Consider the following 23,133-nt stretch of genomic DNA (forward strand, 5'->3'; position numbering starts at 1 on the left):
GCTTGCTTCAAACAGGACATGCTTGATCTTAAATACCAAACAACACCTAAACCCACAGTCACTGATAGGATGCAAAATTATTCGACAAAAATGTATTATGTAATTTTCAAGACTTATGTAACAACATCAGTTTTGAGTGAGTGTGCATCATGGTGACTGTATTCGCTGCTCACCCACAGTCTGGAGCTGGGCACCAGCGGCAGTCAGGGTCAGCCACCAGCCATCTCCTCAGCATGAACTCCTCATACTTCTCCATTAGTGCTCGGTCACACAGGATCATGCGGATGTCATGTGGATTGAAACGCTCTGAGCACTCGGGGCAGCTGATGTTCACACGCGATTCTGAGATCTCGATGCGAAGGTACTGGCGCAGGCAATCGATGCAGGAGCGGTGGTGACAGGTCATGATGTCAGGAAAGCTCTCCCTGGAGTGGCACAGAAGGCACAACGGGCACTCCAGCAGCTCTGCCCCCGCCCCACCACCCCTTTTGGAGGAGGAGGTAGAGGATGAAGGCCCTGAGGCAGATGAGGTGGAGGCAGCAGTAGCAGAGGCAACTCCGGTCCCAGCCACAGAGAAGAAGGCAGAGTTTTTGTCATTACACATTTCAGAGTGGATGCTCTCAATGCTGGCGATGCAATCCACCCCTCCCATTCCTCCAGATACAGGGTGCTGGAGCTCTCGGGACCTTTGCCGCCCTGTTTTGGGCTCTCGTCCTCGTCGTCTGAAAAGAGAGGCCAGGGAAAGGCGTCTTTTCTTGGGGGGTTTCTTTACAGAGGGCAAAGAAATTGAGGAAGAAGTAGACTGAAGGTCTCGGTCAGAACCCATGACTTCACCGCTACTACCTTCGATCCGCAGGTGGGTTTGCAGACTCATTTCTCCAGAGGGAGGGGAGGGGTGGGCCAGCGGGGAGCCAGGGTTAGGTAGCCTGTCCCTCACATGTACAGGAAAGTCGAGGAGAGGGATGGGGCTGGGAGAAGGGGTAAGGTGGTGGATGGGGGAGGGGGAGGGGGGGCCAGGGTGGGGGGACAGGGCTCCAGCGGCCCCTTCTGTGTTTAAGACATGGTGGCTTCTCCTGATCAACCTCGTGGTCACATCAAAGAGCCGGATTTTGGCGGAGGGTGGGGTTCACCTGCTGTGAAACTAATGCAACAGAACCTACAGACAAGAACAAGGAAAAAGAAGAACAGAGAGTGTAGTGAAGAGCAGAAAAGGAGAGGGGAAGACAGAAAAATTAATATTTTTTTATTTTTTATTCAGACATTGAGTGTTTTACAAAGTTAAACACCAGTACTTCAAAGTGTAATTTAACAGATAACTGCATTATCTAACAAAGTCAACCTAAGACGATAAATAAATAATATTCTCTCTCTCCAGTATAACATTCACAATTAATGACATGGTAAATGGTAAATGTCCACTTACATAGCGCTTTTATCCAAGCACTTTACAATGTTACTTCTCGTTCCCCCATTCACACAAACCCACACACACTTGACTCCCCAGGAGCAACTTAGGGTTCAGTGTCTTACCCAAAGGACACTTACCCAAGGACATGTAGCCAGGAGGAAGGAGGTGTTGAACCACTGATCGTAAGGTCTGTGGACGACTGCCCTACCAACTGAGCTCCAGCTGTGCACCCATAATTTCATGCATTTACAGCTACAAGAAAAGGTAATGACACTGTTTGCAATTTCCTAGTTTCTGCTTTACATTGGTAATGAAATGTGATCTGATCTTAACTAAAGTCACATATGTCGAGAAACACAATACTTTAATCTGCTAAAACACAAACAATCATGATCTTCTATGTCTTTACAAACACAAACAAAATAAATAGAAAACTAGGAAACTGCAAACAGTGCCATTAGTTTTTCTAAAGACTGCGTTTCGCTGACAGATGCCTTTTAGTTATCAGTAACAATAAACACAGTTTTACAAAGTATTTCGTACTTCTTGACATTTGGCTTAGTCAGTATACAGCTGGCAGGTTTGCATAGCTGATCAGACCATCAGTCACAGAGCTGAGAAGAGGGGACAGAAGGTCAACAACCTTGGACAGTACTGACGCAAACATATAACACTATGACCTGTCAGTTGGATCAACAGTGACAAGGCCTGGGGCCAGAATGTCCATGGCTGATAATTGCAAACGAGAACCATGAGATAGCTCAGGAAAGAGTAAAGTTCGGCTTTGCAATGCATTCATATTCAGACATGGGATACATAAAATAGCTGCCTTCATGAAGACAAGATCAGTCAAAAACACACCAAAATGATTGTGTTGTGAGACTTAATGAAACAAATTAATAACTGTTTGACACATCTTAAAATATTAGCTATTTGAAGACACCTATGACAAATCATTACAGTTAATGAACAATTCATAGTATTAAATGTAGCTACATTTTGTACAAGGCACACTAAGAACATGACCTCTTGCTTCTGGGTTTTGACATTTCTGCTAATGTCAGTTTCATATATGACAAAACACAACTACTCCTCAGTAATATCACTTTCTGAGTGGATGCATGTTTATGCAACTACTCACTCCACAAAAATATATTTGTAGGACAGATGTCTTCCGAGCCAGTCTGATGAGTGTTCTGCCCACTTGGGAATTTCACACAGAAAAGGGTGAAAGACTGGTAAATGGCCACTTCTATAGCATTTTCATCCAATCTTGCTTCTCATTTACACACACACACCAATGGCGGTGACTGCCAAGCAAGATGCTAAACTGACCGGGAGCAACTTGGGGTTCAGTGTCTCGCCCCAGAACACTTCAAAATGCAGCCGAGACCGGGGATCGAACCACTGACCAAGTTGTCCACTAAAACACTAAACTTCAAGAGGCAAACCAAGCTAGAGCAGCCAACCAAGACCAGATTATGCTAAAATGTAAAGATAGCCTTAGAAACTAATAAAAATGTAAATGGTATGACTCTAATAGACAAAACCAGGCACAGTATCAAGTTACTCTGTAGTTGAGCAACAGATATTGCTAAATGCACCACTGTTTCCCTGTTTGTGCTAAGTGAACTCAACAGAGGCTTCTATACAATCAATTACAGTAAACTCGATACAGGTTTGTTTTTCAGTATAAAATCTATTTAAGATATACAGTAATTTCATATTTTTCAAATTGGCCAGGATTTCCAAAAAACAATGCTATGGACAGATACAGAAAGATAAAAGGTACCATCTGAAATCTTAAAAATGGTAGGGCAACATGTACAGTTTTGAAGAACTCATCAACATCGTGCAGTACTGTAAGTACCGATTGTCTTCAGAAGCTGCAAAAAAGCTAAGTAAAACTGCATTTGTAAAAGAAGCTCGCGAAAAGAATAACGCCACAAAAATAACAGCTCTGCACACACACTGTGGTTCCTCATTCTCTTCCCCCTCAATGTCCATCTTACTCGTGTCCATCCTTGCATGTATGTTTCTGCATCTTTGCCTACACTTCTGCATTAAACCATGACAAACAAATACAAAATAGTGCATACTTTACAAATGTGTTAAGCACTTAGTTCCAACAAAGCTTTACTATGTGTGAAAAAGATTCAACCCTTCATTCATTTCAAGGGGCAGGTGCATTTAACACTTTAGACGTGTATACTACCTAAACAAGTCTTATAGATTGTAATAAGGCTTTAAAATACACACTTCGTAGCTTAAACCGGACTTCCTGAATGGCACTGTATAGTCTCACCAACCAAAGAAACTAAGCGCCCCCACAAAAAAACATCTAAATAAGACACAACAAAATATAAACTATTGGTTTTTGAATTGGACCAAAGTTTAAACTGAAACTGTACAAGGGGGGGAGAAGAGTTTAAAGAAGGGAAGAAAAAGCTTGTTATCTGTAGCATCTCACCTCATCTGTGAAAGCATAGTGGAGGTTGTGTTATGGTGTGGGCATATTTGGCAGCCAAGGAACTGGTTCCCTTGTAATTATTAATGATGTGACTGCTTAATAAAATGATTTACTCTAAAGTGTTTATGGGTATATTATTAGTGGAAACCAGTGTAATGCCCAACCTGAACCCAACTGAGCATATATTGTGTATGCTGAGAGGAATAGTCAAATTAAAACTCACAAAAAACAGCAGGAGCTGAAGAGGCCAAACAAAGGCCAAGGGTTAAAACTGACAAATTGATGAGACTGTTCAAATTTTGTCTGGCTACTAAAATTGGGGATTCTGTGAATAGAAATAGCTGTAATTAATACACAGTTTATACACACTTTTTTTAAATCTGACCGTCTACATTTTATGCACATCTTAGTGGATGTATTACGCATATATTGTCGTAGAGTACAGATGATGACACTTGTGTCACTTGCATATTGACAGAAAATGCTGCTTTCTGAATTTTGTGTGTATGTGTGTGTGTGTGTGTGTGTGTGTCGCAGATAAGTGACAGTGCAGGAGGAGAGAAACGAATAAAAAAAATACAAGGAAGACACATGCAGCTGATTCACAATGAAAACAGTCTGTGGGGGAAAGTGTCTGTTCAGGCTTATCACTGCTGAGCAGACAGGCTTTGTGGGTGTATTAAGAGAACTGATGATGCAGGTAGACTCTGTCAGTGGTCTCATCTGAAGGCCTTGGCTAGGTCTCACCCTTAAAATGAAACACCTATTTCAGCTCATTGGCTGCAGGGCTGTGGTCAGCAGTAAAGTGTTTTCACATTCTGCAAGCTGACTAAAGTACATTAACACATTCCAAATCTGCACAGTGCTGCTATGTGCTTGAAAGTAACAGATGGCGGGAGGGCAGCAAAATGGATGAGATAATCAAAAATCAAAGAAAGGGTAAGAAGATTAGTAAACTATAAAAAGCATACACAGAGATCATCAGGTAGAATAACAAGAGTAAACATGATAGTAAAAATAAAATGGTAAACCATGTTTTATATTTTATATATTTTTTTATTTAAAATGATCCATTTAACAATTTTAGTGAGGAGTTCAATTTTATCCTGCTGTAATATGAATCCTTTTACACAAAGATGCAAAGCAGAGGGTGTAGCACGTCAATTTCGATTGATGGGGTACTTCTACTTAGTCAGGGTGTAATCAGTTTAATTCGGGTTTTTGACTCCAGATTAGGCAAAACACTGTCAAGCTTAATTTACAGAGTCTTACACAATTATCTCCCTTGATGGGCAGCAGCAGCTCAGTTGGTAGAGTGGCTGCCCACTTCACCAAGTAGGGTTGTAGGTTCAGTGTGTCCTTAGGCAAGACAATGAACACCTAACAGCCCATCCCCAGCCATGCAGTGTCAGGTACCGGTCCCAAGCCCCGTAGAAATTGGGGAGGGTTGTGTCAGGAAGGGCTCCGGTGTATATCACTGGGTTCTATCATCCGCTCACGTCTTTTCCTATCACTTCGACAAGACACAACATCAGCATCAACATCGGATCGGCAGCAATTGTCCCCACTAAGTTATCGACAATCGAGCTTAGCGGACCACATCTCCTCAGTCTCTGGATTTGTATTTTGCACAACATCAGAAAGATCAGACCCTACCTCACGCAATATACAATCCAACTCATTGTGCAGGCGCTGGTCTCGCCTTGATTACTGCAATGCCCTGTTAATAGATGATCCAAAATGCTGCAGCACACCTCTTTTTGAATAAGACAAAAAGGATTCATGTCACACCACACTTTCTACACTGGCCCCCTATCAGGTTCAAAACTCTGTCTCTTGCTTACAGGGTGGTCAACACAACAGCTCCTGCTTACCTCAACTCCCTCATTCAGGTGTACAATCTCTCCTGTTCACTGCACTAAGTTCACAACGAACTAAGTCTGGTGGTCCCAGCACCCCACAGAAGACACCAAGCAAAACTCTTAAGTTCATTGATCCCATGATAGTGAAACAGCTGAAAACAGAGCTCTTCCATTACCTTTCTATGCACTTACATATATTCTTAAAAAAAGAATGTGTGCAGCACTTTCTGCTCTTTCTTGCATTTGCATCTCATGGAATGGAAACACTCCTTGACATAGATTTTTGCTGCCTTGTACCTCACTTCTAAGTCACTTTGGATAAAAGCGTCTGCCAAATGACTAAATGGAAATGGAAATATGCCCGTTACTACCATAAACCTCGAATTTGGATTCATTGGTAAAGCTGACTTTTTTTCCAGCAATCCACCAATCATAAAATCAACTTCTCTCTAGAAGACAAATGTCTGAATCGTATACAAAGTGCTTCCGTGGTATTTTTTAAATTTACTGATCCTAATACAATGTCAGGGTTTAAAGATTGTTTTTGAAGATTCAGAACAGAAACTAAATGATCTCGCAACAGACAGTTGGCTTATTTCACAATGATGTCGGGTAGTAAACAAGTTTGTATTCAGGGACTGACAGTCAGATTTGCCATCTTATTCTGTAGTTAATAGCTCCCAAAATCATGAACGTTAACTATTATACTCTTTTTGGTCTTCCAGTTTTAGATATGCACAGACTCTTTAGCGTTTAATATGTCCTCAACTTATGGCTTAACATCCACAACATCTACCATAATGTTGTGGATGTAAACTAAATAATAATACAACTTTGAGTATCCACTAGATAAACAGTTGTGCTAATATATGATGTAGTTATAACATTAATGTTGTCACTACTTAAAAGAATTGCACACTACCTAATACACACATCAAATACCATTAAGCTATTAAGCTCCACAAATCTCGTAATAAAATGCTTTAATTTTGAACCCGAATAAGTCATCAGACATCATTCTCAGGCTTAGAAGTGACCCCTCACATCACAATCCTACTGCTGGTGTTTTACTGGTGGGAACTCCTGTAAATTGCACCACAACTTGCACTGTTTATACTGTGATACCTTTGCAAAAGGTCTCATTATTTTGCATTTCTCATGTGTTTTATTGCTCTTTTTTGATATGCATTTTCATCACATTAGTAACACAGAAAAAGGCAGATGATAGTGCAGTAGCAATTTAGATGCATAAGCATCTGCGTGAATAACAGAGAACTGAAAAAGTACATAGAAAGATGGAAGCTGGTAGACTTGCCAGAGCTTTCCTTAGGGAGAGAATTCATTAGGCATTCCAGAAAGAGAACAGATCCAGTAGTAATCTCAGCTGACCCTGCTGCAGCCCGGGAGAGTACGACTTTCACAGTGATATAGTAAATTCTTAATTGCAGCACCAATTACCTGTAGCAGGGATTCATGGGTTTTCCCATGAAATGCATTTCTTTACTCACCTGCATTAATATGGAAGAGCACAAAGAAGAATGCAGTCAGAACTTTATCCAAGTAATAATTATGAACAAACTATTCTAATGCAACAAAAGGATTCTGTTGATGTAAAGCACGTCAGGCTTACATTCTCCACTTCTCCACAAAATGCTTGGTGATGTGAAAAAGACTTCCTGAGTGGCACTGGGTAAAAAATGATTTCTTGATTTAAAAAAATAAAATAAAATAATCTGTTGTGTAATTTTCAAACAGATGTGTCTTTTCTGCATTTGGGTCAACTCTCTGCACTACAGCAATTGGGTTACGTAGCTGGTATTTAGGGCCGAAACAAAATGATGAAACTGGGGCAAAGAGGGGTCATAGAAAATCAGCTAATTGTATGTTGTTTGAAATGTTAAACTTGTATAAACAGCAGAATGTAATTTACTGTAAAATTTGCACGTGACCTGATAAAGACTTGAAAGACAACAAAGATTTTGTCAGGCCTAATTTCAAATGCCTATGAGACAACAGGTCACTCAATTCATAATCCATACAAAATTAAAACTGAAAAGCAGCTGAGGGGGGGTCACTTAAGTTATGATGCAGATATACACAAAAATCAGATATCTTTGCATCTTTCTGTATTAGATTAACAAGTGGGAGCTGACCAAGCAAGAGCTTTGCAAATCTGAATGAGACAGTACAATACAAAAAACTGCACCAGCCATCATGCCAGCCCTACCAAAATTCCACCTGCAATATTTTTGAAGTACAATACTGTAGCCTATGTGGCAAATTAATGTTATGAATATGGTTCCAGTCCAGGTTTGGTTTTGACTATGTCACGGTCTTAGTATGAACGTTTATTACAGTGAGATCTATTTCTGTAAGCAGTAAGCAGGGTGCGTGGAGGATTACATCTGAGCAGGGCAAAGCAAACCACTCACAGTTTGCAAGGTCTGCTATTGCCTGGCATGGTGGTCATGCCACAGCAGAATGTGGAATTAGTTATACTATTTCACTTAATGTATGTCTAACAAACATGAACAACGCACAAATAAAACAAGGAGACAGATATACACATAGGGGACAAGCAGAGACTATACCTTTAAAGAAGGACTGGTAGATGGATGTGTGTGGCATAAAAAGAAAAGCACACAGACAAATCAAACTAGCCGCAGCTGACCCAGTGTAGTCAGCCATACAGCTTAACTTCAGCAGCATTCCTGTCCTGCTAGTCTCACCATCTCTGTCCACATACATGGGCTTCTAAAGAGCTGACAGTCAGAGCATTAGTAAGGCTTCCAGTGCACCACGAATAAACAGAGGCAGGCAGGCAGGGTGGGTGATCAGCTATTGACTGTTGTGAGCTAAACGTCAAGTTGTGTTCCTCCTTTGTCATTAATGTTTTCAGCAAGCTGAAAAACTGGGGGTGTGATCAGTAGCTATACTCAAGTGACAAGCTGAATCTTTTGCTGGTGTTGTCAGAAAAGACCTTTAAAATCACGTGATTGTAACTAAAAGTCCATCTCCCTAAGTTGCAGAGTTGTAACATGTATATTAACAGTGGAAATACATCATAGAACATGAACATTACATCTATACATAGTAGGCATTAGAAGAGATCACTCTTCCTGATTAGAAACACGCGATTATTTGGTGATAGGAACAGGCAGATATACCACTGCTGCTTATAATCCAAGTTTTGTGAATTGTTTTGTGAAAAAACCCAAATTTCTCTGTGGTAAAAGAGAGAGCATGTATATAATTGTTTGCTGTATCAAGATCTGTGTGGGAAATATTTGAATGACTTTACTTTTTCACGTAATATTAATATTGATTTACCATGGTAAATGTTCTGCACTTATATAGCGCTTTTCTACCTATTGGCACTCAAAGCGCTTTACACTGCTCTCACGCAGTTTTTACACTGCGCTTTACTGCTTTACACTGCTTCTTATTCACCCATTCACACACACACTCACACACCGATGGGGGAGCTGCTTTGCAGCTGGCCAACATTCACCGGGAGCAACTAAGTTGGGGTTCAGTGTCTTGCTCAAGTCTTCGACATGTGACCGGAGGAGCCGGGGATTGAACCAACAACTGTGAGATTGGTGGACAACCACTCTACCTTCCTGCGCCACAGTCGCCCACCATCTGACCATTCTTGTAAATTTGCATCTATTATTCATTGTGAAATGATAAGAACAATGTCATTTATGGTGCAGTAAACATATATTATAAAACTGTGGGCTAGATGGCTTTTTATTCCTGTAATAAATATATAGAATAAAAATGACAGCACTTAAGCAACAAATACTGAAATATTTCAGCCATGCCTTGTGTTGGAGATCTGATTTGACAAGATACACAGCAGCGTGGAAGAACAGGGAAGGCTTTGTTGAATGTACAAAGAGAGGCAAGGCGGGCTGACCAGGAGAAAAGGAAAAGTTTCCTAGCTCAACAAAGGTAGCACAGTGTCAAGCTGCCCCCCTCCTCCCAGACTTCCCCTCTTTCCTCCCTCACTTTACTCAACATAGGAGGAAATGAAGTAAGCATCCTGGCATTTCTGCTCAGCTGAGAGAGCTCAGGAAGAGGGTGTAACATTAAAAAGGAGTGAAGTAGTAAATTGGGAGCATGTGAACTATTTCCCTTGATGAAGCTAAAAATAATTAACACCTAGGCATAGAAAGATGACAATACATACAATACTAAACATTTGTTGACTGGTAGATTATTTTTTAATAATCAGCAGTATGTTCTGCTCAGAAAACTAGGCTCACTTATTTTAGTCATCAAGATTTGTGCTATTCAATGGTATTAATTTTTTGGGAAAGTTTTGTTTTTTGGAATTTTTCTTGCTACTGAGTGCTAGATGGACAAATATGTTTTTACTATGTTCATTGTTGAATAAACATTGTCTCTATGACTTTCTATGACTAAGACACTTTTTAAATAATATTCCAATTATTATTCGCTGTGTTCATTATTCATTAATCAAATTAACTGAGAATGCATAGTACTGGTGCAGTGTTTGTGTTCTCTCTCTCTTTATTTTGAAATGCCATTAATTATGTTTGGGTCTGTTTTGTCAAGTCAGATCAGAAAACCATACATAACATTTTTGCCATCTACTAAAAATGCAAAATGGCTTTGCTTTGTTAGTATGAAACCATAGATGTGTCAATAGTGTAACCAAGAGCGTAGGTCTGACAGTACGTACTTTGAATGTTGGGACTATGACAGGGAAAGTGTTGGCTGACAAGATTTAGAGAAGGAAGGTGAATATACTGTGCCCAGGAGACCAGGTGGAACGGTAGCAAGGCTAGAAGCTTAGGAGCAGGGTTCAAGTCGTTTTAACATGGGTCGGGTAGGGAGAGAAATAAAGTAGGAGTTATCCTGAAAGAGAAGTTTGTGAGGAATGTTCTGGAGGTGAAGAGATTATCAGACAGGGTGATGAGTGTAAAGCGGGAAATTCAAAGCGTGATGTTGTTAGTGGTTATGCCCCATGAGTAGGATGAGAGTTAGAAGAAAAGGAGAAATTCTGGAGTGAGTTAGATGAAGTGATGCAGAGCATCCCCAGAGGTGAGAGAGTGGTGATGGGGGCAGATTTCAATGGACACATAGGTGAAGATAACAGAGGTGATGAGAATGTGATGGGCAGGTTTGGTCTTCAGGACAGGAATGCAGAAGGACAGATGGTGGTAGACTTTGCAAAAAGGATGGAAATGGCTGTAGAGAACACGGTCTTCCAGAAGAGGTAGAAACATAGGGTGCAGCAGGTTAGTGCGATAAAAGATAAGTGTAATGGGAAGATGGAAGGAGAACTTTGAAGAGTTCATGAATGAGGAAAATGAAAGGGAACGAAGAGTAGAAGAGGTGACTGGTGTGGAGCAGGAAGTAGCAAAGATTACTAAGAGTGAAGTGAGGAGGACATTGAAGAGGATGAAGAGTGGAAAGGCAGTTGGTCCTGATGACATACGTGTGGAGGTATGGAAGTCTCTAGGAAGGTTAGCCACAGGAAAACAGAATACGGAGAGCGTTAAAAAGAGGTGAAGAGGCGTGTGCAAGCAGGTTATCAGGTGTGCTGTGTGAGTATCAGCGAGAATGAAAGGAAAGGTGTTCAAGACGATGGGGAGACCAGCGATGTTGTTCGGCTTAGAGACAGTGGCACCGAAGAGAAGAGAAGAGGCAGAGCTGGAAGTCGCAGAGCTTGAGAGGTTGAGGTGTGTTTTAGATCACTGACAAAACAATGATGGTCTCACTAAGCACAAACTAGACGACATGTCACTGTTGTTTTAGTGCTGCTCTGCTTCAAATCTGGGTCCCACAGTCTAACATTCTCTTGGCATAGAAAAATAAGAGTGTTGATAAGTAACAGTTTACCTGAGGAGGCCAGGTGCTACAAAGCAACAAAGTGTGTGACTCAATATAAGGTAACAACGATAGCAAATTAATATGTGCTATTAAGGTGTGAGTTAATTTTGCCACACTGAAGAGTGAGTGACCCTTAATTGGGACACAAATCACAAACTGGATTGGGACAGTCTTTGGGTTGATAATTATTAATATGAAAAAACATATTGTCCATTAACATCAACAGCCAATCAAATTCTTTGTCAAACTTCTCACTCACTTCTTAGCTTTGCTGACTTCTGAAACTACAGACAAGAAGAAAAAAAAGGATCAGGACAAATGTCTTTAACATGTAAAATTAAGAACTGTTCATAACTAATTCGGGGCAACAGCAGCTTTAACCAATGCTTGCAAAAAGTTTTGCATCAATATAGTTGTTGCAAAACTTTCTCATAAACAGTTCACCTTATTTATGCATTTCAATGTTTGATCATTATTTTATTAGCTCTACGGCATAAGCACCACATGCGTGTTCAAAAAGCCTTAAATCCTACAATCAGCAAAGATTTGCATCCTTAACTAAATATCTATGACAGAAATGCTCAGTGTAGTTCCTTGATGTTGTTTAGGCTCGTTTCAAACAAAACCCCAAACCATTCTCGACATTGGTCCCCACGATACAGAAAACCCAAACTGTGTGTACAGTCTCTCAATTTTGGAAATAATGCCCAGCAAATAAAGACAAAACAACTGAAGTGCATCATAAAACAGAAAAAACCTTGGTCCAGCCAAGGATGAGCCAAGTCAAGAAGAACAACTAGCCCAGTGAGCAGCTGCAGATGTAAGACTAGTTATATTCTGCTGTTATGCATGTATACATTTAGGAAAATGGTGCAGTTTACAATTTATTAACTACTAACTCGGTAAAGAAGTAGGCGATTTTAATGTGCCCAGAAAGACTACAACGAAAGTGCACATTGTCCTAAACGTTAACATACTTAAAGCTTAGGAACTCCATAAGCAAAGTAGCTGAGCCACACATTTTCTGAAAAATAAATATACACCTGTATAATAAATATTGTGTGCACAGCCAGGATTTGGGCAACAATTGATTAATAGCTCAGATATTGAAACTTACTTTGTACAGGACACTCTCTAGCACATTAATATCTACTTTATAAGATATATGAGTTAATATGAGTAGTCAATGTCTCAAAGCCGCTCAACCCTGCTGGTATTTCAGCTGCTCCTCTAAAGTGAGAGGTGGTCAACATCTTTAAATTGGATTAACAGGTATTACATGAATCATCACAGGTCATGACAAACCAGCCCACATCACATGACAAATCTAATAATAAATCCATAAAAAAAAAAAATATTCCAAGCAGTTCATTTTCAATTTCTCTACATTTAACGGCAACAAGGAGAAACATTAACGCGTTTTTCACATCAAACACACATTCCTATTGTAAGTTTCATTTAAACGTTACAACCCGCCCTGGTATCACAACTTTTCTCTTACTATCTGCTGTTTTTGGCTTGTTTCTGCTGCAGAAACTAACTGACGTCGGGTCAAAAACTACTCCTCTTTATGGGCCAGCATTGAGTTAGAAACCAAAACCTAACAATCACATATTAGTGAGCATCTAATTTCATTGAAAAAGTTGGGATCATGCCACCCGTTAGCTTGTGGACTGTTCCTGGTTTTCGATTTCCCCAATACCATTGGAGCGATAGCAAGGCTGCCTAGACAGTCGACTTTGTTTAATGTCACTTTACGTTACTGCATAATTTTTTCACTCTCTGGCACAAATCCAGACAGAAAACCAGCATACGCCACGTTATCGAAACGGAGTTGGTTGTGGGCCACTAAAATGTTCCATAGGTCTTAACCTGCCTTACTGACGTTATCCGGGATGCCAGTTAGCGTGTACTACCAAACACAGCGAGAGTTAGCAGCTGGCTAGCAAGGTTTGCTAGAAATGATGAGAACGTACCGTCTGTTGCTAGTGACACTTGTTCCGCAGACAGTAGCAAAGAAGACACCAAACGTTCCGCTTCCCGAAAACTGTTTTAAGTAAATTAATCACTCGTCCTGCAGCTATTAGGTTAGCACTTATGTCCCACTGTCTTCGGTCCCACCTATACGTTCAGTTTCGACAAAAGCTCCTACAGAGGTCGCTCTGTTGTTCCGTGTTCTCGTTTTAGCTCAGAAATTCAAATTGTATCGCGAGATGTTGATCAACCTTTCACAGGCCAAATTATCACTTAATATAAAACAGATGTATTGAAAACAGGAAAAATACGAAGAAACTAAATAAATATAAATACTTTTTTAACCACGCCGCTCTCCACAAACACCAACCAGCTACAGATTTCTGGTTTGTGTGTGGCAACAGATAATGGGAAATTACTTTGTAAAAGGGAACATATGCTTAGGAGTTTACCCTGAGTTCACAATTTATTTTCTATTTTCTTCTACATAAAATGTTTCTATTTAGTTAAAACTCAAGGCCATATAAGAGCTGACGCCTCACAACACAAACTAACACAAACATTACAACACTAACAACACAAACAATACTAACATATCATGCCTGATAAATTACATTTGCAAAGCATTTAAAAAAACATGGTGGAGTTTAAAATCTGTAGAGTATGAGCTTGCTTTTGTCTCAGTAATAGATTACACATACACAACCATTCTTACATTGTGCATGAAAGATTTAGTTGCTGAACTGACAGAGCTCGCCAGACAGACGTATCTAATCCAAGCTGGAGAGGATTACTCCACAGCTCCCTGTGTCTGTCATTATTACAAACAGACAAGAGCAAGTGATAAATTAGTCCTTTTAAATCTAACAGTTTTGACTTTTGACTACCATTTATGTCCTCATTGACCTGGTAGAAACAGTGATAATTTCAAATGAGATTTTTAGAGTAAAACACTACTTAGGGAAGAAAGCCAGCCTAAATCGGACTGTAGCAATCAAGAGTTTTTTTTATTTTTATTTCACCCTTAGGTACAGGTAACATGTATAAAAGAATACTTGTACATGCATCCCCCACTTACCCAACTATGTATATACAGAAATCCTATAATACACAATCCAGCTACACAGAAGGTCTGTCCACATAGGTGCCATGCCTGCAATAGAAAAACATGAGGAACAGTTCAAAGAATCCTCTGAGAACAGAAGGTACATAGATCATTGCTGGTGATATAAATGAAAATATCAAGCTGTGGAGATCAAATATATTTACACCCTGTGTAAATCTCTCCATGAACAAACACTATGAGACAAAGCTGGATAATCCTGTGAAATCCTTGTGGAGAGTTGTTTTGGGTCACCCATGTACTGTATCAGGTTTTTAAATATGTTCAAAGTCTGGCCCAGCTTAAACAATGGCTCATCTTGAGCTTGTGAGTATTTGTGCTGAGGCATCAGCCGGCAGTCTCTAATAAAACACGACACTTTGGTGAGATTAAAAGGATTTTTGGTCCAATAATATAATAAAAGTCTGTAAAGGAAGCTTTGAAGATGTAATAAAAGCACATATTTCAACTCAAAAGAAATGTCTAATGATCAAAGCTCAGCAAAAGATCAGCCAACCGGAGCTTTCTCTCCTGTGTATACACCACTTTTTCATCTTAAGAATAAAATTGTGCAAGTCCCTTTAGTTAATAAGTGGGATAACATACTATAATAAAATGATATACTCACAAAAATTATACTTATACTTTGATTTTACAAAATAATAATCAGGTTTCAGCACAGCAACATTACCATTAGTCTGTATCCAGGCAAGTGGAAGAAGCATTTTTTTATAAATATAAAAAGAAACACCAGTTAATATAATTCTGCAAAGTATGGTGCCTCATTCGTGTTTTGTTTCCAGCACATTGTACAAGGTCATCTCTTCCCAAGTTGTAAGAAAGATCTGGTGAAATTGGCTTTTCATTATTGTGATGTTCTAGAAAAAAACTGACAGAGGCTAAGAGAGATACTGCACTTTAAACAAATGGCTGCCACAAATACAAATGGGACCAGGAAAAAAAATCGCAGCTCATTTATCATAGTACGAGATTGGGTATATCTTCCTCCCTGCAATTTACGTTTAAAACATTCATTTAAAGCTTGGTTTTCTGTGGCTATTACCTTTTGATGGGTTTGAAATGTGTTCGTTTAAGGCAAGACCATGCTACATTTGTACTCATCCACGTTAAATATAGTTTAAAAAAAAAAAAAAAAAAAAAAAAAGAGGGTCGATTTAGAAAGTGTCACAGAAACAAACCGGGGAAATTTCATACAAATTACATCGTGGACGTAACTTAGTGAAACCTCTAGAAGTGAATATTAAGTATTATATATGTAGAACATTTACTGTATGCATTCACTAACACTAACTAAAGTATTTATGTACATACATTCACTGGCCATTTCCTTAAGTATACCTGTATAATCTAATGCAACCCAATACATCTATTCTGTTAACTCCTTGAAAAAGTTTTCCATTAACATCTGCTAAATAAACTGATCACCACTGACATCTGGTGGATTGAGGAATTATTCAGATACCTTTACTTCTTAGAGCATTATTTTTTTGCTGAAACAGATGTCAATTGCCAGTTTTTGCCCAACCCATATAATAGCAGGCAACCCCCCCTCAATTGTATAACGGATGCAGATGTGAATATATTTTTGCTTGAGACTGCACACTAAAGAAATATGTTCAACCAATACAGTCCAATGGTATAAATGACAGGTTTTGTTTAAAAAAATTAAAATAAAAAATAAACACCAGAAAAGCCCCACCTAAGTCAAATTGGTATAAAAGTTTTGACTGCAAATAAATTATGGAGACAATAACAATAGAGGCATAGATTTTGAATGAGACTTTATTACAGCCAGTAGTTTACAATACAAATCACCTTTCAAAATGCTCAGGTACCACTTTCATGAATGTGGCTGGTATTCTGAGCACCGACACAGTAAAATGACATAAAACAGAGGAATGCATTCAAATTTATAATGTCAATTTTCTCCATTTTGCTATTTTTTTTAAACAAATTTTTGTTTATGATCAAGGTCTAGTCAAACCAACCCTAGACCTGGCAAAGTCAATCGTTTTGTTTTTTTTAAGAAATAATTTATCATTTTGCAATGTTTTCAGACTTTTAGGTTTTTCAATGTTTAAGTTTTTTTTCTTTTTCCATCGGTGAAGCAGGTTTCAAAATGCTCAATCTGCAAGACAAAAAAAAAGGGGAATCAATGGTTACACTGTTGTGCAATTACTTATTTTATAGTTTTATTCCCATTCACCTGTGTTAACTATAATATCTATCCATTAACTCACCCCCACTTTGACAGCTACCTACCTTAGACGCTGGGAACACCAGCAGGGGTTGTTGACTTCTGAGCAGCCTCCTTGGCCTGATGGGCCTGAAGCACAGCAACAGCCTCATCCACCTGAAACAACAAAGCCCATAATGGCATATAGAGTAGTTCCCATAAATGTCATCCCGACTTCACTACAAGTTCAGAACAGAACATCAAGTTAAACTTTCGAGTCCTTATTTGTAGATCAGCAACCAGCCTCCTGTCTTTTAAAGAAAGATGTAAAAAATACATTTGCAGGGTATATAACCTTCTCACTAGCATATCTAACAGATTAGCCATTAACTGACCTTTGAGCGCAGCGACTCAGGTGACTCGAGCATGTGAAGAAGCTCTGAATTGTCGATCTCCAGCAGCATACCAGTGATTTTGCCCGCCAGCGTGGGGTGCATGTTTTGGATGAGGGGGAACAGACGTTCACCTGAAGGAGAAGAATGGTGATCAATTTTTAAACAGTACTGAGCACAATGGGGGCGGCTGTAGCTCAGTTGGTACGCGGACCATAGGGTCAGTGGTTCTCTGGGCAAGACACTGAACCCCTAACAGCCCACTCCCATCCCCAGCTGTGCAGTGCCGGTCCAAGCCCGGTAGTAATTGGGCAGGATTGCGTCAGGAAGGGCATCCGGCGTAAAAACTGTGCCAAATCAACATGCGTACAATGATCTGCTGTGGCGACTGAGAACAATGTAGGAAACCAGTCTTTAGACCGATAAAACTGTGTGTCTAGGAACAATTATATTGGTTTTCTTAAACAGTGAAATACTAACCCAGCATCTGCTTCTGTTCCTGAGGAGGGGCTGCAGCCAGCATGGAGGCAGTCAGGGGCTCCTGTCCTTGCACATGGACAGCAGGCTAAAATTGAAAACGATTAAAATTAATGTCGTAGGAACTTCAAACCAACTATAAAAATTTATGACTGCATAACTACTACTAGTAGCTATTACACTGTGTATTAATAAATGGGGTGTTTAAAGTTAATTGTTTCTTAATCTAATGGTGATCCCCCCAAATGAAGAGGGTAAAACTGACAGGCTCTACAGTATGACATCAATAGTAAGGCATTCCTATACCATGCTGCATTACTGACTTCATAGTTTTCACAAACACTCAGTGCAGATTATACGCTCGACTAAAGTTTCTCCATACTCTTGAATGTCAGCTCCAGTCTGGTAAACCTAACGTCACTTATAGTTCATACTCAATCAGCCTAGGGGCAAAATAAATGCTTACCTGCTGCATGGTGACCTGTGGCTGGGAGGCCATGTGCTGCTGTGGGTTGCGGACACCAGCGGCATATTTGTACTGGGGCATGGCACGCACTGGGGCAGCGCTGGCGGAAGCACTGGCAGGGCGCTGGCTGAGGGCCTGGGTAGCTAAGATAAATGACAATGACTCAATAACACCCAAACCTATTTACAATATTCTAGTAATCAATCATTTATTCTCTCGTTTTCTTAAGTGGACTTAAAACCCCTTAACACAAAGCCACTCACAAAGAAACAAACACTGTCTTACACACAAACAGCATTGCACACACTGTCTGGCAAGTGACTCAACCCCCTGAAAGGAATCTAGAGTGGGATTTCTGGATATAGCAGATTCTTGTTATGTGAAAGCTAAAAATACGTACGCATGCGCTGGGAAGTCATCATGCGTGGGACCTGGGTGTTTGCGGTAGCGGTGGGACGGATGGGGTTGAAAGACTGTGGTCTGGGAGCTGATGGGCGCATAGCATTAGGCATGTTCTGGAAATCTAAAAACAAAAGAAACATTGTACACTGTTTAGATGACATTGCATAAAGAGAAACAGACACAAGTATTGTATTAAGACTTAAGGGGATTTTCTTGTGAAATAAAAAAAAATAAGTCTGGAAATCCTAGAAGCTACCAAGTATACTGCATTCGACAAAATACAATACATGCAAACCTGCCGGCATGGATTCAAAGTGTTGAAAGCAAGGACAAGTAGCTTGCAGCCGAGTATACAAGCTTGAAAGGTTGCTTGACTGCATTTCCCAGTCCCTCCAGAAAATTCCTTATTGCAACAATTAATGTTACTACTTACGCTGAGGACGCACTCCTTGAGTGGCCCAACGGGGGCTGGGGCGGAGCTGGGCCAGCTGGTTGGCGGAGTAGTATGCAGCACGATTCTGGGCCTGGGAGATCAACAACAAAAAGATATTATTGTACATTTCTTACTCCCAATAAACTTAGGCATAATATTCTTTTCCATTTCCTTAAATTAAACCAGAATTGACAGTGATTGTAATTGAAAAACGCAGTTCAAAAATACATTTAGTTAGGCACGGTGGTTTCAATTACTGAAGTGCAAACACAATAAAGTAAGTTTACATCATGCATACCTAAACTGGACAACTCACCTGAGGAATAGCCGCCATGAAATAGCCTGAGGGTGGGGCAGGCTGGTAAGGGTTTAGGACCGGGTTGGGCACAGCACGGACAGTGGCCATTCTTTGCATATACTGGTTTGTTAGATGTGCCTGACGCTCCTCTTTACGCTGGGCTAAGGCCACATACAGTGGCTTTGTAGCAACAATACGTCCATTCATCTCTGTGACCGCTTTAGTAGCCTCTTCTGGTGAAGAGAAGCACACAAACCCAAAGCCTTTGCTGCGGCCACCCTCCATCATTACCTATTAGAGAGAAGGGGAAAACAAAAAAATTAATAAACCAACAAGAGAAAAATAAAAAATAATTTTTTGACAAATTAACAAATAAATCAAAGACTGAAGGATTTTTGAACATTACAAATTCCATAATAAATCTTTACCTTAGCACTTGTAATAGTTCCAAATGGAGAGAATTCTTTACGCAGACGCTCGTCATCAAGGCCATCATCCAGGTTCTTCACGTATAGATTGACACCCTAGTATATGATAAAATGACAAAGACAACGTAATCGAGGGTGGCCAATCTGGGTAAAACCAACTTTTCCTCTTCGGTTAATCTTCCATTAGCACAGCATTAATCATCTATCACTGCTAGATGATACCTAGGTGTTATATCTGAATACTGGCCTACATGGTACAACGGTTAATCAGATTGTTAATCAGAATAAAATGGAAACAAACCTGGTATCTGGTCATACGATCCTGTTTCATCTGTTCAAATTTGCGCTTGAGCTCATTCTGGCGCTCGCCTTTCTTTTGTGCTCGGCCCACATACACTTGCCTGCCATTCAGTTCTTTACCATTCATATCATCCACAGCCTACAAGGAAATAAAGATGATTTATTGAAGCAAGCTTAACAAAAATTCATGCTTACACTGCTTTAAAGTTACCGGTAGTAACTAAAGAGTTTCGTTTTTCAAAATTAAAGACACACATGAAGGCAGTGAGCCCTCAAAATAGAACAGAGCTGATTCTAACCTTCTGTGCATCTTCATGTCTCTCAAAGCTGACAAACCCAAATCCTTTCGATTTGCCACTTTCATCCGTCATAACCCGGATACTGAGCGCAGGTCCTGCAAAATAAAGCGACATATTTAACAGCCCATAGTCACACAGGGAACCTGTTTAATTGTAAAAACGCTCTCCTGCAATCTTACACTCTTACCATATTTGCCAAACAACTCCTTCAGCTTCTCATCATCCATATCCTCCCCAAAGTTCTTGATGTAGACATTTGTAAACTCTCTGGCACGTGCCCCAAGCTCAGCTTCCCTCTCTTTGCGTGATTTAAAGCGGCCAACAAATCTGTTGATCAATTGAGGTAAAATATTAAGACAAATTGCACCCTCTGTTGTCCAAAAATTAATCATCATCTGTAGTACTACAAAATTCCAGACTTAAAGGGAATGAAGAGATGAAAATTGGAGGTAAACAAAAAAACAAAAGCATGCTTAAAACAGCTGCACTACCATTTTACGACGTTAAACCAAAGTGAAAATCAATGACTATTTACATCTGAACAACAAATATTTTATAGTTTGATAATTGATTTTAAGCAATTTGCTATGTTTGAGCTATTTGGCGTTACTGCAACCGTGAGATTTACTGCTTCAAATCATGCTTCCAGATCTTAAGACACATTTCACTGAACAACATGCAATTAAACACAAAAACATAGTTTGATTAGATGTAAAACTCCCACTGGTGAAGAGTATTAAATGTATTAGTTTGCAACTGTCTCACTTACACTTTTCGGTCATTGAGCAACATGCCATTCATTTTCTCAATGGCCCGCTCAGCAGCCTCGTGGGTCTCAAAGTGCACAAAACCGTATCCCTTTGAACCATTTTCATCACAAACCACCTTTGAAGAGAAATTTAAGCACATCAAAAACAATCCCACACCATGCGTTTCAATGCAGACAACTCAATTAAACGCAATCAGCTTCAACCTGGTGCAACCTTCAGTCATGCAAGGTAATTATGTCTCTATGCAAAGCAATCAAAAATAGAGAGACCAGCCTACCTTGCAGGAAAGGATGTTTCCAAATGCAGAGAAAGTGTCATAGAGGGCCTTGTTATCAATTGACTTGTCCAGGTTCTTGATAAAGATGTTTCCCACTCCACTCTTTCTCAGGGAAGGGTCACGCTGGGACCACATGATGCGGAGGGGTCTGCCTTTGATCACATCAAAGTTCATGGTATCCAGGGCACGCTCAGCTGAAAACAAAGGTTCTGGTTAATACAGATATATGTCTGTTGGAACTTTGACTTTTGTATCAAGTGCTTTTATAGAAATACACTGTATGATTCATGGCACAGCGCCCACAAAGCTTTGGATGTGCAATGTTAAAACTCTTCCACATTTATATCTGCCATGCTCACCATTCACTCTGATAATTAGAACGCGGCATAGCAGCTTTGCTAATTGAAACATGCATGGTATTACATGGCATGTATCATCCATGTTCAAAATGGAGTCAGTAATGCTCCCTCTTGTTAGCTTTGCTTGCTACATTACGTTCTGGCAAACTTACCATCAGCAGGTTGCTGAAAGTTGACATAGGCATAGCCGAGGGATCGCCGTGTGATCATGTCTCTACACACTCTGATGGAGAGAATGGGCCCAGCGGGGCTGAATTTTTCATAGAGCATGGCCTCAGTCACGTCTGGATGCAGGTCCCCCACATAGAGCGAGGCCATTGGATAGCTAGGCGCGCTAGGATTCATGATAGACTTGTGTTTTTAGGCAATGCAACTGCGGGTTACTCGGTAGACAACTGTCTGACAATACCAGTCTTTAAAGCGAGGTTGTCGTTAAACGGCTTCACAAAATCAAGAGCGCAGAAACAACTGCTAACGCTAGCTATATTAAGTTAGCAACGTGGGCTAGTTAGCTTGATTCAATTATCAAAATGTCGGAGCGTGGCCTAACGTTAACGTGGCTCGCACACTTTACAATTTAAATCTGTAATATTTAGGTCCGTAAGCAGAACTGCTGATAGTGTACGAAGAGATTCCTCTCATTAACAAAGATAACTGGAATGTCAAAGCCCTAAAAGGGAAAATCAAGTGGTTAACAATATTCTTAGCTAACGTTAATCAACCACGCTTTTAACAATAACGCTAACTGCTTAGCTTGCTAACGTTCCTCCTGTTCCGTCTTTCGTTCTTTTCCGAAAGCAGTGTCTTCTTCGGGTTTCTTGAGTTGGCAAATCAAATCCTGCTTCACCGATTAATATTTTTTTTTCTTATAAAAATATGTCTGCGTGTGCTCTCTAGCTTTTGGTTTGTTTCATAATAAAATGTGTGCCGAGGCTAGCTCCGGAGCACACCCTACGCAGACGGTATACAGGAATGAAAGGAAGGTCGGTGGAGGTTGTTTCCCGTTCCAGTCGAAACTACTACGCGTTCACTACCAAGATTGACGTCACGCATCTCGCGATACTTTATATTTGATTTAGCGTTTGTTAATTAATTTGCAGTGACTGTAGTACAAGTTGTATTTAGCAATTTCAGCAAGAAACCGATGATCGATGGACCGTGGAGCAACTTTGACTGTCCTGCGCACTCCAGTTTGTAACTGAATTAAATTGTGCGCTCTTTCCAAGTTTCTCTGTACAAAACTACTTATAACCGATGTAAATCTAACAATTGTTGTGGGTAGATGGGCAGCTATGCAATTAAGATTCAGCGAAAATAATTGCCATCTATTAAATAAGATATAATTCTTTATTAT

At 40.0% G+C, this 23,133-nt stretch overlaps 2 protein-coding genes across 4 annotated transcripts in view; both read right to left on the bottom strand.

Moving 5' to 3' along the window:
* LOC137130054 (E3 ubiquitin-protein ligase RNF19A-like) overlaps nt 1–13,773 on the bottom strand; it is a 23,018-nt gene extending 9,245 nt beyond the window's left edge. The window contains exons 1-3 of one of the 3 annotated variants that reach the window (XM_067509669.1): nt 13,582–13,773; nt 11,865–11,889; nt 174–1,156 (exon numbers count right to left, since the gene is read on the bottom strand). In XM_067509669.1, coding sequence (XP_067365770.1) covers nt 174–874 — 701 coding nt within the window. In that variant the 5' untranslated portion in view covers nt 875–1,156; nt 11,865–11,889; nt 13,582–13,773. Of the gene's footprint in view, nt 1–173; nt 1,157–1,545; nt 1,921–11,864; nt 11,890–13,581 lie in introns of those variants that run through there. The other 2 variants (XM_067509666.1, XM_067509670.1) reach the window with 2 other exon arrangements.
* Nucleotides 13,774–16,466: 2,693 nt separating this feature from the next.
* LOC137130482 (polyadenylate-binding protein 1A) lies at nt 16,467–22,766 on the bottom strand. Its single transcript, XM_067510709.1, has 15 exons — nt 21,932–22,766; nt 21,421–21,614; nt 21,143–21,258; nt 20,561–20,700; nt 20,374–20,468; nt 20,076–20,213; nt 19,775–19,870; nt 19,365–19,637; nt 19,049–19,139; nt 18,614–18,736; nt 18,214–18,356; nt 17,751–17,835; nt 17,274–17,404; nt 16,965–17,055; nt 16,467–16,830 (listed from the first exon to the last, which is right to left on the bottom strand). Exons 1-14 carry the CDS (start codon nt 22,122–22,124, stop codon nt 16,966–16,968), a joined length of 1,908 nt encoding a protein of 635 aa, XP_067366810.1. The 5' UTR covers nt 22,125–22,766; the 3' UTR covers nt 16,467–16,830; nt 16,965.
* Between the last annotated feature and the right edge of the window lie 367 nt (nt 22,767–23,133).

This window comes from Channa argus, chromosome 7, assembly GCF_033026475.1.
Source record: "Channa argus isolate prfri chromosome 7, Channa argus male v1.0, whole genome shotgun sequence".
Classification (NCBI taxonomy): domain Eukaryota; kingdom Metazoa; phylum Chordata; class Actinopteri; order Anabantiformes; family Channidae; genus Channa; species Channa argus.